The 15,496-nt window shown below is 36.2% G+C and overlaps 1 protein-coding gene across 2 annotated transcripts; it reads right to left on the bottom strand.

Moving 5' to 3' along the window:
• Nucleotides 1-8,704: 8,704 nt before the first annotated feature.
• Nucleotides 8,705-15,496, bottom strand: LOC131616448 (protein PHYTOCHROME-DEPENDENT LATE-FLOWERING). Of its 2 annotated transcripts, none has more exons than XM_058887773.1 (12): nt 15,286-15,496; nt 14,868-14,946; nt 14,716-14,780; nt 14,549-14,620; nt 13,871-13,951; nt 13,360-13,521; nt 13,166-13,264; nt 11,695-13,085; nt 11,373-11,590; nt 11,142-11,290; nt 10,575-10,613; nt 8,705-10,487 (listed from the first exon to the last, which is right to left on the bottom strand). In XM_058887773.1, the coding sequence occupies exons 1-12, from the start codon at nt 15,394-15,396 to the stop codon at nt 9,012-9,014; spliced, it is 3,942 nt and encodes a 1,313-aa protein (XP_058743756.1). In that variant the 5' UTR covers nt 15,397-15,496; the 3' UTR covers nt 8,705-9,011. The 2 variants fall into 2 exon arrangements, with proteins under 2 accessions (XP_058743756.1, XP_058743757.1); XM_058887774.1 differs by having other exon boundaries at nt 13,360-13,504; nt 15,286-15,346.

Raw genomic sequence — 15,496 nt, 5'->3', positions numbered from 1 at the left:
ATATATATGTCCCATGCATCCATTATCGTTTCCAACACCACACCAGTTTTGATCATTTTTCGTCTTCACCCTTGATTTGTTTGGTACCTATTGTGAGTTTGAGTCGACTTCTCACATTTTTTGTTATGTGTGTGTAAGATGTCGGAAACACATATGCCACTGAATTCATCAGTGAGGTGTCTCGATCTATGACAATTATCTTCGACATGTTTTCTTGGTTCTTCAATAAGGACTTGCACATTTCTAATACCCATGTAGTGTTGTCCTCTTTGTAGGATTCCAAAAATGCAAATCACACTGAAAAAGTCTTCTCTATAGATGTAACTCCAACAATTTTCAAAAGCGAGAGCCTATACTTGTTGGTCTTATACGTTAAATCAATTAGGAGAACGGTAGGAAATGTGTTGAACAACTTGATATTTTAAGGATGAGTCTAAAATATGTCAAGAACAATGACTTTATCCTCACAATCCATGTATCAAGAAACATAGTGGTTGTTATCCAATAGCCTCAAAAGTTATTGCATTTTGAATCTCGGACCTCTTATCGCCATATTGTTTCGATAACGCGCATTTTATACCAGCTTGATATTTGAAACAATTTCAGGTATTTTCCGTTTCAAATCTGCAAGTATGTTTTTAGGCGTCACGCTAATTAAAGACAAGTGAAACAATGTCCTTCTCCACCGGTTTTAAGCGGCAAACGATGGGATGCCCGACTAGCTTGGATTGCAATGCATGATTATGTAAACTTGAAATAAAATTAAACTTCCATGTATCATCTGCCATACAATATCCATGCAATTTAAATGGGCACTCGCATTTCCTTGATCCGGTGTCATCGCGTTTTAGCTTTCAAATCGGTGGAGCATATGTGCCACTTATCTCGCAACTCATGGTTACAAATGTTTTCCTTTGACTAGAAACATTGTCGGGCCTTCCAATTACAATGGGAAACCCCAATTTCTCGGCCATCATGTGTATCCATTCAAGCATATGTTTACGAGCAGTAAATAGTTGTTCATTTTTAAAGTGTTGATCAACATCTATTTTGACATCAATTGGTCTAACTGTTAGAACAAGATTTGTTCTGATCAATATTGTTGTTTTGATGATAACAATATATATGAATTTTGTATAAGACAATGTGGTACTCTAATCCTTTGTATTTTCCATTTCAGGAAATATATAAAGAGTATGCACAATTCAGCGCTAAGAAGCACTGACTCAGAAGGTTCAGGATGGCTACATCAGAACATGCTCTCGCAAGACATCAGAAGATGGTCAAGCAGAATCAGAACATGGTCTATGAAGCATCAGAAGAACATGAAGTCAGAAGCAGAAGCACTGAAGTTCTTATGGTATCACGCTCAAGCACTTCAAGGTCAGAAGACAAGAAGATGCTCTACACCAAGCTGTTGACTCTGATTATTCAAACGTTGTATTCACAAATCTGAGATCAGAATCTAGTACTAGATGACAGGCTATTAAGTCTAATCTCTAACTGACAAAAGGAACGTTAGAAGCTACAAATGACAAAGTCAGTAAAAGCAGCAAAAGCATGGCTCGAGGTAGTTGACAAAAGTGTGAAACATTAAATGCAAAGCTATACTATTCACGCAATGCATTAAATGCAACCCAACGGTCATCTTCTTAAACGCCTATAAATATGGAAGTTCTGATCAGAAGCAGCTAACCAACTCTTGCAAAAATACTGAAACACTGTTGAAATCAAAGCTCACGAACTTCATCTTCAACCTCACAAACTCTTGTAATATTTAGTGAGTGTTTAAGCTTAGAACTTAAGAGAAATATCACAGTTATGATTATAGCTTGATAAGAAGCAATTCATACTCTTGTAACATTTATTTTATATTGATTGTAAAAGGTTCCTAGAGTGATCAGTTAGATCAGTAGACTCTAGAAGACTTAGAAGTTTCTAAGTGGTGATTTCCTAGAGTGGTCAAGTTGTGATCAGTATACTCTAGAAGACTTAGAGGGTATCTAAGTGGAAAACCATTGTAATCAGATTGATTAATGGATTAAATCCTCAGTTAAGGTAAATCACTCTAAGGGATTTGATCCGCTGTCGCGCACGGATCAAAAACGAGTATTTTGTAAAATGGTAGTTTAGCGGTAACGACAACTCGAATATCGTTCTCACAAGGATTCTCGTTGATTATTAACCAAAGGTAAATCGATTTAGGGGGGGTTTGTTTTAGATTTCGATTAAACAAAATAGTGAAAATAAGTGATTATCAAAATAAGCTGAAATGATTAATCTACTGTTTTGGCTTCCTAACTTATCATCGATCCAAATAATTTCCAACTCACAAGCGGATTCTATTCCCTTTTCGATTATAAAAACAATTATACAAGCGCAATTGAAATTATGTGATGTATGTTCCTAATTCCCGAATTAAGCAAACGGATTATATATAGCAATCGTGAATTAAGCAAACACGACAAACATACGCGAATTAAGCAAACGCGATTAAAGTATAGGAACATGCAACCATCGAAATAAATCAATCTAACCTTGGATAATATCGAATTAAGCAAACAACATATCAAAGATTAGAATTGAAAGGAAATAGATTAATTGGAAAAAATAAGAACCTCAAAGTATCGGCGGAAACCGTTTACAGCAGATTAACCTCTAGGAATTAGTTCTTCATGATCAAACGTACAAGCTCTTCCAAAAATGTGAAATGGTGATCCCCCTGAACAGTACCGCGGCTGCTACCCTAAGGGGAAAGAGTGCAACCCGTTTTACAATCTAACTGGGTCAAACATACGACTCAGGCCCAAAACTAAATGACCCGAAACTTAACTAAAACTAGTGCTGCAACTTTAACGAATTTTCTGGCCCTTCTACAGTCCGATTCTGACTTCGGCTCCAACATAAGAATTGTAGCTCTTTCTCTTAGCTTTCCGGCGATTTTTAGAACGCCTCAATCGGACTCCTGGAACTCTAGATATGATCGTTTCCGTGCAGACTGGTAAAGCTGAAAATTAAATACGAAAATCAAATAACAATAAAAATAAATTAAAATATAAAAACATTATAAAATACAAAAATAAGACAAGCAAACCATGGAAATGTATAAGTACAACCGTAGAGGAATGTGCATCAAAATGCACTGATCAAATTCCCCTACACTTGAACTTTTGCACTCCGAGCAAAATGAAAAACAAAACAAAGAAAGCACAAATACATCAACAGTTATTCATCCTAGGCTACAAATCTTCTTCGGGTAAGTTTGCATCGACAGGTACTAATCTTGCACACTAAGGACATCGTAAGAACACTAACCACATATATGCAGACATAAGCCTCCTAAATACACAAACCAATTCAAATCATATTATTATACCATAGCCTAACTTACTCATCCTTTTTGCTCTTTTTCATTCAGGTGCAATCACATTAAGCCCGTTATCTCCACACACTTATAGCAGGATGACCGGTTAGTGACTCTGATCCTTTTGCACGGGGTTCCGGTACTTGCGTGGCATAACCCTTTGCTTACTCAGATGTAGTTGCGGGGGATCGGACTGTAATCCTCCCTACCAAGTTCAGCACCAGAAACCGCTGAACCAACTAACAAAGAGTTTTGAAAACTTTTTTTTTTTTAAGATTACACAACCGTTGGGTTAAGTGACCGGGTGAGGATCACCAAACTTAGAAGGTGTATTACCTTTTTCTTTTCTTTTTTTTTCTTTTCGGAACATTCACTTATATTCATCGGCTTCCCTGCGTAAAGTGTGTGAGAGATGGTGCCGACTGCTGAAATAAACTACTCAAGAGCTGTCAGAGAATGAGAATTTAAGGCTAAAACATAATAAAAAATTCAAATCGATTTCCATATGCAGGAGACGTACGGTGTTAGAACGATACCGATCTTGTGAATTTTTCCCAAGTCTCCGCAAACTCGGCTCAAATCAGTTTATAGCCTAAAACTTTCAAAACGATGCATTTTTTATATATTTTTTTTTAAACTAAAAACAAAACAAGAAAACAAAAAAAAACAAAAAATTTGAAAGAAAACAAAACAAATAAATGGTTCTCTCCCCCACACTTAAGACATACATTGTCCTCAATGAAAGAACATAAATATAAAATAAGAGTGAGAGAAAGGAAAGAACACACCCGAGGAGTCATGGAGGATAAGTGATCACATAAGCAGCCTTTCCCAAAGAGATATCTTCTACATTCTCTTCTTCCAAAGTGGGGATCTCATGGAGTAGCTTTCGATAATTCTCATCGTCCTTAAAAAGTGGTTTAGCTCCTTCGCCTTTTATTCCAGGATCAAAGAATGTTCTTCTAAAAGTAAAAGTGTCAAATGGGCACGTGAAGGTGCTCTCATCTTTCACAACATCAAGGAACCAAAGGTTATGGGGCTGCCTCGCTACTTTTGCTGCATCTTCAAGTGAGATCCTATGCACACACATGGACGAACTAATATCATAAATGTCATCCAAGGTCCATCCAATTCCTTTGTTATGCTTCTTCAAAACCTGCAAAAACTTACTTTCTTGATCAAAATAAAGTTTAGAAGAAATTATAACCGGAAGTTTTTCATTCATCTCTAAATAAATATATTTAAGATTTTGAGGAATTGGTTTCAGCTCCCGGGAAGGTGGTTGTTCAATGGATGGTTTGATCCGGGCAGCCGGGGTGTCGAGAGCTTCATCTACATGAACAACTTCATTTGCAACCTCATCTGTAGTAAGAATATCAACTTGCAAGGCAACCTCAATTTCAGCACAAACAGAGCAAATTTTAGTGTCAGTACAAACATCACAAGAGTAAACATCATCAAAACCAGACAATGATGGAAAATCATCTGCAAACAAATCAGTACAGGTATCATCAACATTTTCAGAAAGTAACTCTATTTGAAAAACAGAATGCTCTTCCAAGCGTTGTTGGTTTGATCCTTGAGCTTGCTGCATGGCATTCATCAAAGTGGCAAGTTGTCCAATCTGTGTTTGCAAAGTCTGGAGAGTAGAATCTACTTGCTGTTGATACTGAAGATTATTTGCAGCCATTTGTTTGACAATATCCTCTAGTGAAGGTTCGGAAGGGGCAGAGCACACAACCTGAAATTCCTTCAGATGCTTATGCGCATCCTCACCTGCAAAACCATTAAACCTAGGCAACAAATGTGTTAAACCATATTCCAATTCAAAAGGTGCATCACCCGCAGGATAGTCAATACATAAACCATTATAGTTCACATTAGGGACAGCCAACTGCATTAGTGTTCTTTGTTCAGCCATGAGTTCAACAAACACCGAAATACCGATAAAGTCCCATACATGCAGAAACGAATAGAAAGAATAAAAACGATTAAACTAAATTCAGAAAAATATAAAAACACGAAATTTAATCTAATTAAGAAAAATAAGAATTTTGGGATTTTTTTGGATTTTTTTTGACTCTATGAAAACAGTAAAAAATTCATTAAAAATAGAAAAACGATGAATTTGGCGATTTTGGGTCGAATTCCCTTACTCTTTTAGAGTAAGGGAGTATTTATCGCACAATTTTTCTACTTCCAGTAGGCAAAAACGTTTTAAAAATGAATACAATTTTTGCAAAAACTGACTTTTTCGACTCTAAACGCGGACTGACCTAAACCGTGAGGAAACTACGGCCTAAACGCACGAACACTAAACCTAAGACTCTAAAATCAATTAATAATAACAAGAATCCCCGGCAACGGCGCCAATTTGATCCGCTGTCGCGCACGGATCAAAAACGAGTATTTTGTAAAATGGTAGTTTAGCGGTAACGACAACTCGAATATCGTTCTCACAAGGATTCTCGTTGATTATTAACCAAAGGTAAATCGATTTAGGGGGGGTTTGTTTTAGATTTCGATTAAACAAAATAGTGAAAATAAGTGATTATCAAAATAAGCTGAAATGATTAATCTACTGTTTTGGCTTCCTAACTTATCATCGATCCAAATAATTTCCAACTCACAAGCGGATTCTATTCCCTTTTCGATTATAAAAACAATTATACAAGCGCAATTGAAATTATGTGATGTATGTTCCTAATTCCCGAATTAAGCAAACGGATTATATATAGCAATCGTGAATTAAGCAAACACGACAAACATACGCGAATTAAGCAAACGCGATTAAAGTATAGGAACATGCAACCATCGAAATAAATCAATCTAACCTTGGATAATATCGAATTAAGCAAACAACATATCAAAGATTAGAATTGAAAGGAAATAGATTAATTGGAAAAAATAAGAACCTCAAAGTATCGGCGGAAACCGTTTACAGCAGATTAACCTCTAGGAATTAGTTCTTCATGATCAAACGTACAAGCTCTTCCAAAAATGTGAAATGGTGATCCCCCTGAACAGTACCGCGGCTGCTACCCTAAGGGGAAAGAGTGCAACCCGTTTTACAATCTAACTGGGTCAAACATACGACTCAGGCCCAAAACTAAATGACCCGAAACTTAACTAAAACTAGTGCTGCAACTTTAACGAATTTTCTGGCCCTTCTACAGTCCGATTCTGACTTCGGCTCCAACATAAGAATTGTAGCTCTTTCTCTTAGCTTTCCGGCGATTTTTAGAACGCCTCAATCGGACTCCTGGAACTCTAGATATGATCGTTTCCGTGCAGACTGGTAAAGCTGAAAATTAAATACGAAAATCAAATAACAATAAAAATAAATTAAAATATAAAAACATTATAAAATACAAAAATAAGACAAGCAAACCATGGAAATGTATAAGTACAACCGTAGAGGAATGTGCATCAAAATGCACTGATCAGGGGTGGACTGGAGTAGTTTCGTTAACAACGAACCAGGATAAAAATAATTGTGTTCATTGTTTTTATCTTAAGAGTTTTTAAAGTCACACTTATTCAAACTCTCCCTTTCTAAGTGTTTTTCTATACTTCACTAACATCTTCATTCACCTCATCCGATTTAACATTGTTCTTCACTTCATCTAGTTTAACATCGTCCTTCACTTCATCACATTTTGCATCGATATTTACAGCAGCTTTTGGAAACATATCTGAGTGCACCATACCTAATTCAAACCAAAACAGGAAAATGGTATAAAAAATACATGAACATACAAATTCAGAGATACATCTCCGAAATAGGTGGCATGTGAATTTAAAGATGCATCTTCAGACTCAGCGTACGCTTTTTCAGCTTAAAAACAAGTTTAATGCAAGCAATCAAGGTTGTCAGAATCGAGTTTTTACCTTGATTCGTTTTGCATAGGTAAAAATGAAACGTAAAATCATGAAGTTTATCTCGTATTAAAATAATATTAAAGTTATATACACGACATATATATATATATATATATATATATATATATATATATATATATATATATATATATATATATATATATATATATATATATATATATAATATTGAAGGCATTAATAATTTAAAATTTTAACTTAATTATAAAGTAAAAATGTACTATATCACCATAATAAGGTGTAATATTCACAAATTTGTATCAAACTACACAATTTACTCACCAAATCATAAAAAGTAATATCCAAAAAAATCAATAGTTTCATCTTAATTTTCAACTTAATCAAAAGTTCAATCCTTCTACAACATCTTCTTTATTAGAGTATTCATATTCGGCTTGATTAAATTCATCTCCAAATGATAAAAAGTCTTCAATATTATCACCAAGATATGAATGTGAATAAAATTAAAAAGTCGGAGAGACATTTTCATAGGCCAAAATATAAAATGTGATTTTTAAAATTTGACCAAAAAAAAGGTAAAATCGGACAAAGAGTAAAATCCAACGATTTTACACGATTTAACTGATTTCAGAGCGATTTAAATCACTTAAAATCATTTCAGAATACGATTTTACATAAAAAAAGCTTCTACCTGCGATTTAACGCGAAATGTTGACCTAGAAATGTGAAATCTATAGATTTTAGGTTTTAAATCGGGATTTTAACAACCTTGCAAGCAATGAGGGGGTGATATGAGTTAACTTTATCTTAAATTGCAACTTCATTTGCTCCCTTTGATGTGATAAAACACAAAAATGGTGACTTGAAAAAATGATTGACAATGAAAAAATTTAGGGTTTTGAGTTATGGAGGATGAATGAAGGTATGGGAGTGATAGTCATGCAAGGGAGTGATAGCCATGCAAGGTAGTAATATATTTATTTTCCTGCTTGACATTTTCGAAGATACATCTTTGAAAATATTACTGAATGAATAAATGATAATTCTCATTGAAAAATAGGTTTAAGGGTATTTTTGTAGATGGATCTCTGAATACAACTCAAAATATAGACAGATACATCTCCGAACTAAATTTTGACAAAAATAAATTAAAGTGCAATTGGAAATATATCTCTGAAAATAATTAAGAGTATTTTTGAATTTTCAGAATTGTAGTTCACACCACTAGAGTGAAAAAAGAAATTGTCATAAGAAAAATAGGGAATACATTAGACTTATCATGGAAGAAACTAGAAGTATTCTCACATTGTAAACAAAACTCAACTTTTTATGAGTAGAAGTATTCTCACATTGTAAACAAAACTCAACTTTTTATAAGTAGAAAAGCTAATAAATTATACAGGATTGCATTGATAATAAAATCTCAATATTTTTGCTCTCAAAAAAAGAAACCTAAAACTATTAACTGCAAATTGAACATGAGAGCAAAGTTATGGGACTAGTTGTGCACATTAAAACTAATACGATCTAAAGATGCACAGATCGCTCTACAAAGTACAGAGTATAGCACATGCTAAGTTTGACCTAAATACTCAAAAATTCTTGTGTAGGAGGAAATAAAAATATATATACACAACTAACAATATATGTGATTCCCCCTAATATATGTTTTATTTGTGTGTAAATAATCATGTCATTTTATAGCAGGAATTTTGGAGCTCAAATTTTCGTCATCATTCTCTTCCAATGTAAGAAAGTGGCTTTGAACTTTCTAGATTTTGTAACTTCACTGTGCATTGTTGTTATTGACAGAATTGCTCTTGTTAACACCTTGCATGTCCATAGAGGAATTGGTTATGCTACCAACAGACCCTAGTGTCTGAGAACTCAACTGAGGACTTGCTGGACAAGCTTCAGGATTACCAGTACTCATGCCATGAATTGCCCCCGAGCTCATCTGCTGAGGGCTCATTGGAGTTCGTTGACTCATTTGCTGAGGGCTTGCTTGCTGAAATGTTTGTTGGCTCAAGGGTGGAACTCCCATAGTAGATGGTGATCCCACCTGTGGCGGTGAAACAACTGCATGCAATTGCGAAGATGTTTCTTGTTGCTGTTGTTGCTGTAATTGCTGCTGCAACTGCTGATGTAAATGATGCTGCTGTGGATGTTGTAATTGCATCTGCGGTTGTTGGGGTTGCTGTTGTTGTTGCTGCTGTTGGGATTGTTGGTATTGCTGTTGCTGCTGCCGATTCATATAAAGATTCATCGCTGGCATAAGCTTTGGTGGGCCCATAGGACCCATTGCTCGCTGCAGGTTACTCATAGTATTTCTATTCAGATTCTGACTCAATGCTGAAAGATTGGCTGAGCTGGGGTGCATTTGTCGGGCTCCTGACATGCCAGCAATGGTAGACTGAGGTGAAGCTAACATGCTTTCTCGACTTTGTACCATTTTAAACTTTGATAAAATGTCAGCAGGCCTAAATTGCTGGCTAATAGAATTAGTAATGTTTGAAGCCTGGCCAAGATTCATTGAATTCTGACCCATATTTCCCATACCAGCAATCGGCGCCATCGGTGCTGAGATTCCAGCTCCTCCCATTCCCCTGGCAGCTCCAATTCCCATGGCATTGCCAATTGGTGAAAGCCCAACTAGACTATTTCTATAGTTATTCATTCCCATAGCTCCAAGTCCCATCATTTTCCTTTGCATTTGTTGGTTCTGATGTTGCTGTTGTTGTTGCTGCTGCTGTAACAACTGAAACTGAAGAGGCGTGGCCTTGTTCAGCAAGTGAGTAGCCAATGGCATGTTGGAGTTCTGTCCAACCCCGTTTAACTGTGAAAGCTGATTTGCGCTGAGCAAAGATCTCTGGAACTGTGGATTCTGCTGTTGAATGAGAGATTGTTGATTTTGTTGCAGCAGCTGCTGCTGCTGCTGAACTGCTTGTTGATGCGAGTCCAGTTGCTGTGGTCTTTGAGCCATTGAGACACCAGAGAGAAGTCCTTGGGACATATGCAAGGCCTGAGAGTTTCCGGGTGGCAACATCCTTGCGTTTGCTACCAGATTCTGCGACATGCTTAAAGATGCATTACTGCCACTAGCTAGTTTTGCCATATCATTACATGACTGACCCAGATTCGGTTCTCCATATTGCTGCATCTCATTAGGAGGTAAACCAGATTGACTGCCCAATGGAAGGTTCACACGGTTTGGTCTGAGTTGGATTCTGTCATCTTCCTTAGCATATCCTTCATGTTCAATCTACAGGAGACAGATTTTTTACTATTAAAAGTCAATTTGACTAAGACTTGTCCTTCATATGGTTCAAGCGCAGATAGAGTAACATACCTGTGAGCAGAACTGGTCTACAAGCAAATCCGCAAAATGCTGTCCACAAATCAGTTACATAAATCAGAACAAAAAACTTGCAGAAGCTCCTTCTATTATATTGAAAGACAGGAAATTTATGTGTGCTAAAATAACTTTGATAGTTTATGAATTTTTGATAGTGATTTCATGGTTGACAATGACTATTATATCATGTTAATGCAGAGAAATTGAGAAACTGCACATGCAAAAACTATATATCTAGAATAATAAGTGAGAATAAATTATGCCTTTAACAAGAAATGTGTACCGAGGAAAAGTAAATATTATGACCAAAATATTCATGGAGAAATGCAAGGTAGCAAAGTGATATAATGGAAAATGATTACTCAAAAGGGTGAGAAATCAAAGCCATGAGGTTAAGAAGAAAAACTATCATAAATATATATGGGAAATGAATGTTTAGATGGCTTAACCGGAGAACAGATGGAAAAAGGTAAATGATATCTCAAACATTTGCATTCAACTAACTTCAGATGTAAACCCTCAATATACATATAACACAAAAATGAATGTAATGAAACTTACAGTATTGGGTAGTGTAGGGAGATGATCTTCTGCAGCTATGAAATCACTTTCATCTATGTCCCCGTAATGCAGAGCCACTGTACCGTCAGATGGCTTTTCAGCCATTATCAACCTAGTTCGAAACCTGGGAACTAAACTTGTGACATTTCCTGTAGAAGAAAGTGAGTGTCAGACAAGAGAAAAAACTATACATTCTCAAGAATGAGAGACTGAGCAATAATTGCAACAAACCTTGAACTACACGCTCATTCCAAATGAAACTTAACACTCTCATTTTGCATGCATTCATACTACCACCTAAGAGTGACTTTGACAAAGAACTGGACTCGTCTATCAATCCCTCATTATTAGTTGCATTTGCAAGATGAGCTGCCACACGCTGTGATGAATATGTATTCTGCTTTTTAATGGGCTGATCCGGTTTTTTCGGCTTGAAGTGAAGTTGATGCCTATAAAAGTCCATAGGTTATATTAAATGAAAGAATTGTAAAATACACTTTGTGAAATTTGAAAAACAATATTCAGATGCTGTTTTAAAATGCAAACAGTATACCTCGCTGTCACCGATTCAATTTTTGAAAATCTCTCTAAGAAAGTTTGAAGACCTTGCTCAGAAAAGGCAGAGGTTCCAACGGAGGGACTATTTGTATTGAATGGGACACCAGTACTAACACTAGAAGGAGAAGCAACTCCACTCATTGCTGGGGTCTTGGGAAGGGAATTAGATCTGCGTTTTGCAGCTAGTTGTGCCTGTTGTTGCCTTTGAGTAGAATCATTAGCACTAGAAGTCAAAGATGGAGTTCCAACAGCAGAAGAAAGTGAAGCCATTGCTGCCTTCTCTTTTTGTAATGCTCCAGGTGCAGTGTTCATTGAAGATGGTCCAAAACTTGGTCCAACTGAACCATTAGAAAATTCACCAGATTTTGAAGATAATGGCGAGTGAGGTAATGTCCCACTAGATAATCGAGGACTTTGTACTTGTTTCCTTTTCTGAAACTGATCCTCCTTTTTGGCTTCTTTCTCAATTTGCTGGCCCAGACTATTCCAGGTTGTCTGTGGGAAATTAGGTCTCATGAATGCATGATGTGGCAACTTTTGCTGAAGTCGTAATTGTTGTGGGTCTAAATTGCTTGCATCCATCTCCAACTCACTTTTACTTCGATTTACCCCTGCGCCGTCTATTCTTTCCATTTCAAATTGTTCTTCCTTGGCAACTAACCTCATGCCCTGCTGACCAGAAGCAAATTGAATGGCCCCAGTTTCTTGATTTAACCCTCCTTCAAAAACCTGCTGGGGAAACTTCTGAATGCCACCACCGGTATACTGAATACCTCTGGCCATTGCTTGTTGCTGTAATAGTGTATTCTGCCAGTTCATATCTGATCCTTGAAGAGCGTCAACGTGTGAGCCTAATTGCTGCTGCTGCTGCTGCATTGCATCAACGCCTGTAGGAGCAGACCTCATTCTTTTTGCAATGTTCGATAAAGGTGATGATTGTCCATCCGGATACTCTCTTTTTGCATGAAGAGAGACACTTGCGTTTGGATTATCAGCATAGGAAATCATGACATCTTGGGCAGCAGGAGAAGCCCCGGATGAATTAATACCAGAAATCGATCCATGCTCCTGCAAGCTTCTTTGAGTTCCAACAGTCATTGGATATCTCGATTGATGAGACATCATAGAAAATCCAGGGTTGGAAGAATCTGGTATAATATTCTTAGATCTCATGGCCATGACAATGCTTGAATTAAGATTTTGCATTGCTGGATTTTCAAGAGTCTGTTGCCCAGTAGCATTAGATGTAGTGATTCCTGGATCACCCAACCTGCTATTTGAGTTCTCTTGTACTCTATCTATGCATATTTTTTTCCCATGGGTTTTATTACTAGAAGTAACAGTAAACTCTGGGATATTCCTTAATCGCTTTCTCTGCAAATTAAGCTGAAACACGAGTTCACCGTCATTAGGATGCATACACCCATACAATTAATTCATTAGGAGAGAATCTAACTTGTTTATACCTTTGTTGGAACTGGACTTTCACACAGCCTATCCAACTTTGGAGTAGGATCTAGATGAAGGCTTGGCTTTAATACTTTCAGTATCTTTGATTCAACTTCCTATTACCAATGGGAATATAATTAAGTGAGATTAATACCCAATAATTGCTATAATTGTAGGAATTTTGCGTTCGTGATTGGTGAATTATACTCACCATTAAATCACCATATGTCCAAGATTTATCAGTAATAGATGGGATATCCTTCACAATATTTTCCAATGACATCTTGAGGCATACTTTATCAATAGTTGGGGAACTATCTGCAGACACCATGCCAGCTCCCTTTTCAGAAGACAACCTTCGATAATCACGCACCTGGTGTGTTACAGAATTGATACAAAGCTCAAAAAAGTATGCAACATTAAAAGTATATAAAATGGTGACAAAATGTGGTAAATAAGCAGCAATAACTAAAATATGCAAAGAGCATAAAATGGCACATAAAATCTATCAACAATCAAAAGGGATGTCAATGAGAAAGTGCTCCTCTGGCACAAAGAGTATTGTATAACTGGTAATCTTCAATGAATTGCCAAGACTACAAAAGAAACTAAAATCTAGTAGAAAATTTGCACAATCTTAAATTATTTTTTAATAAAACAAAGGATAGAAATTTAAATGTTGCCTATAAAAGTAAAGCATGCCAAAAATAAATAAGATTCACCTCGCATATAATTGACCCATCAACATATTTGGCAGGTATATCATCCAGAATATCCCCAGGCAAGTGACCTGACTCGATCGCCTCCAAACACACAATGACAAAGAAATAGGAAGGTAAAGTACATGAAACACATAACATATATGCAGACAAATCAAAAATAATAAAATTAAAAACTTAAGAAAACATAAGGTGGTGATTTAGACAAGGAACTAAATTTAAAGTCACAAAACATAAGGAAAGGACGCAGAGAAAAGCATTGTTTTTCTGGTCCTATTCATGTTTCCGATTTTGAGGTACATAATATACGAGGTGGAAACAAGTAACTCAAACCTAGCAGCACCCAACTCAAACAATGAAATTATACCATTCTATCAAAATTAACTGAATCATGTCAAAAGTCTTAATTGAAAGCTCGATATGAGACTTTCCATTCATACATATAGCAATGCTTAATATAAATGTATAAAGGGTTGAATGCCCCTCAGGATTTAGGGCATAACTCAACTCTGCAAAAAAACATAAGTTGAGGATCGTTTAAGCTACATAAACTCTATCCAGGTCATATCTCTAGCCATCGTGGGACGTGGGTTTTGACCAACAGTCCCACTCAATAACTGAGTTTTTAGAAAAGAAAAGTCAAAACTGAAAGAATTAAATAAAAAAACATTGCAGAATTACCAAGAAAAGAGTTTCTGATGACCTATCATATGGAAGTAACAACTTCGGAAAAGACTGATTTGCAGCACCAATCTGAAAATTCATAAATAACATACCTTAGAAAATAAACTGTTAGAACTAAACGACAACACAATCTAAGAAAACATCAATTGTGGTTTAAGCCAAACCTCGGAGGGTTTTCCAATAGAATAACCATCAGGGAACAGATTCAACGTAAAGGAAGCTTCTCTATCTGTCAAAACAACCACCACAAACTCAGAATTGAATGATTTATTTATACATAAGTTAAGTGGCCAATAAACTCTAATAACTCACTGACCTGCTAATGAAACAGTTTCAGACAAAACGGATGAATTTGGCCTCCCAGCAATGTTTTCACCTGCCTCAACAAGATCACTCTGTATAAAAACAAAAATAAAAACTTAAAGCAATCAATAAAAGTAACTTGAAATTCTATAATATTGAGCAATTCCGATTCTTCGCATCGATACTTCAATTGAATCTAGTCGAATTACATATAACAATGTACAAATTAAAAGCTAAACACACAAAATTATTTCCTTCTTAGATCACCCAACCAAAACAAGACCCACAAACAGAAACACCATAATACAACAAACATAACGATAAAAACACAGACTTTGAAACGAAATAGCAGTTGACCGGGAGTTCAATTGGTGAAATTCTGTAAAATTTGAAGCGAATGAGTTGGATTGCACATTGGGGAAATTGATTACCTGAGACCTGGAATTCTGTAATTGGTCATCCTGGGAAGGTTGAAGAGGAGAGGGAAGAAGCTTGGGGCGAAACCTAGAACCAGTTTTGGAGACCTTGAAGGAAACACCCATGGAATTTGGGAAACCCTAGAAATTAAGAGAAGATAATGACAGTGTTGCGTTCATGAGTTTGAGCTTCGTTTGATTTTTGAGTTTTATTTTTCATTCTAAA

The sequence above is a fragment of the Vicia villosa genome, linkage group LG7 (genome assembly GCF_029867415.1).
Source record: "Vicia villosa cultivar HV-30 ecotype Madison, WI linkage group LG7, Vvil1.0, whole genome shotgun sequence".
Classification (NCBI taxonomy): Eukaryota; Viridiplantae; Streptophyta; class Magnoliopsida; order Fabales; family Fabaceae; genus Vicia; species Vicia villosa.
This window is presented reverse-complemented; position numbering and strand designations above follow the sequence as displayed.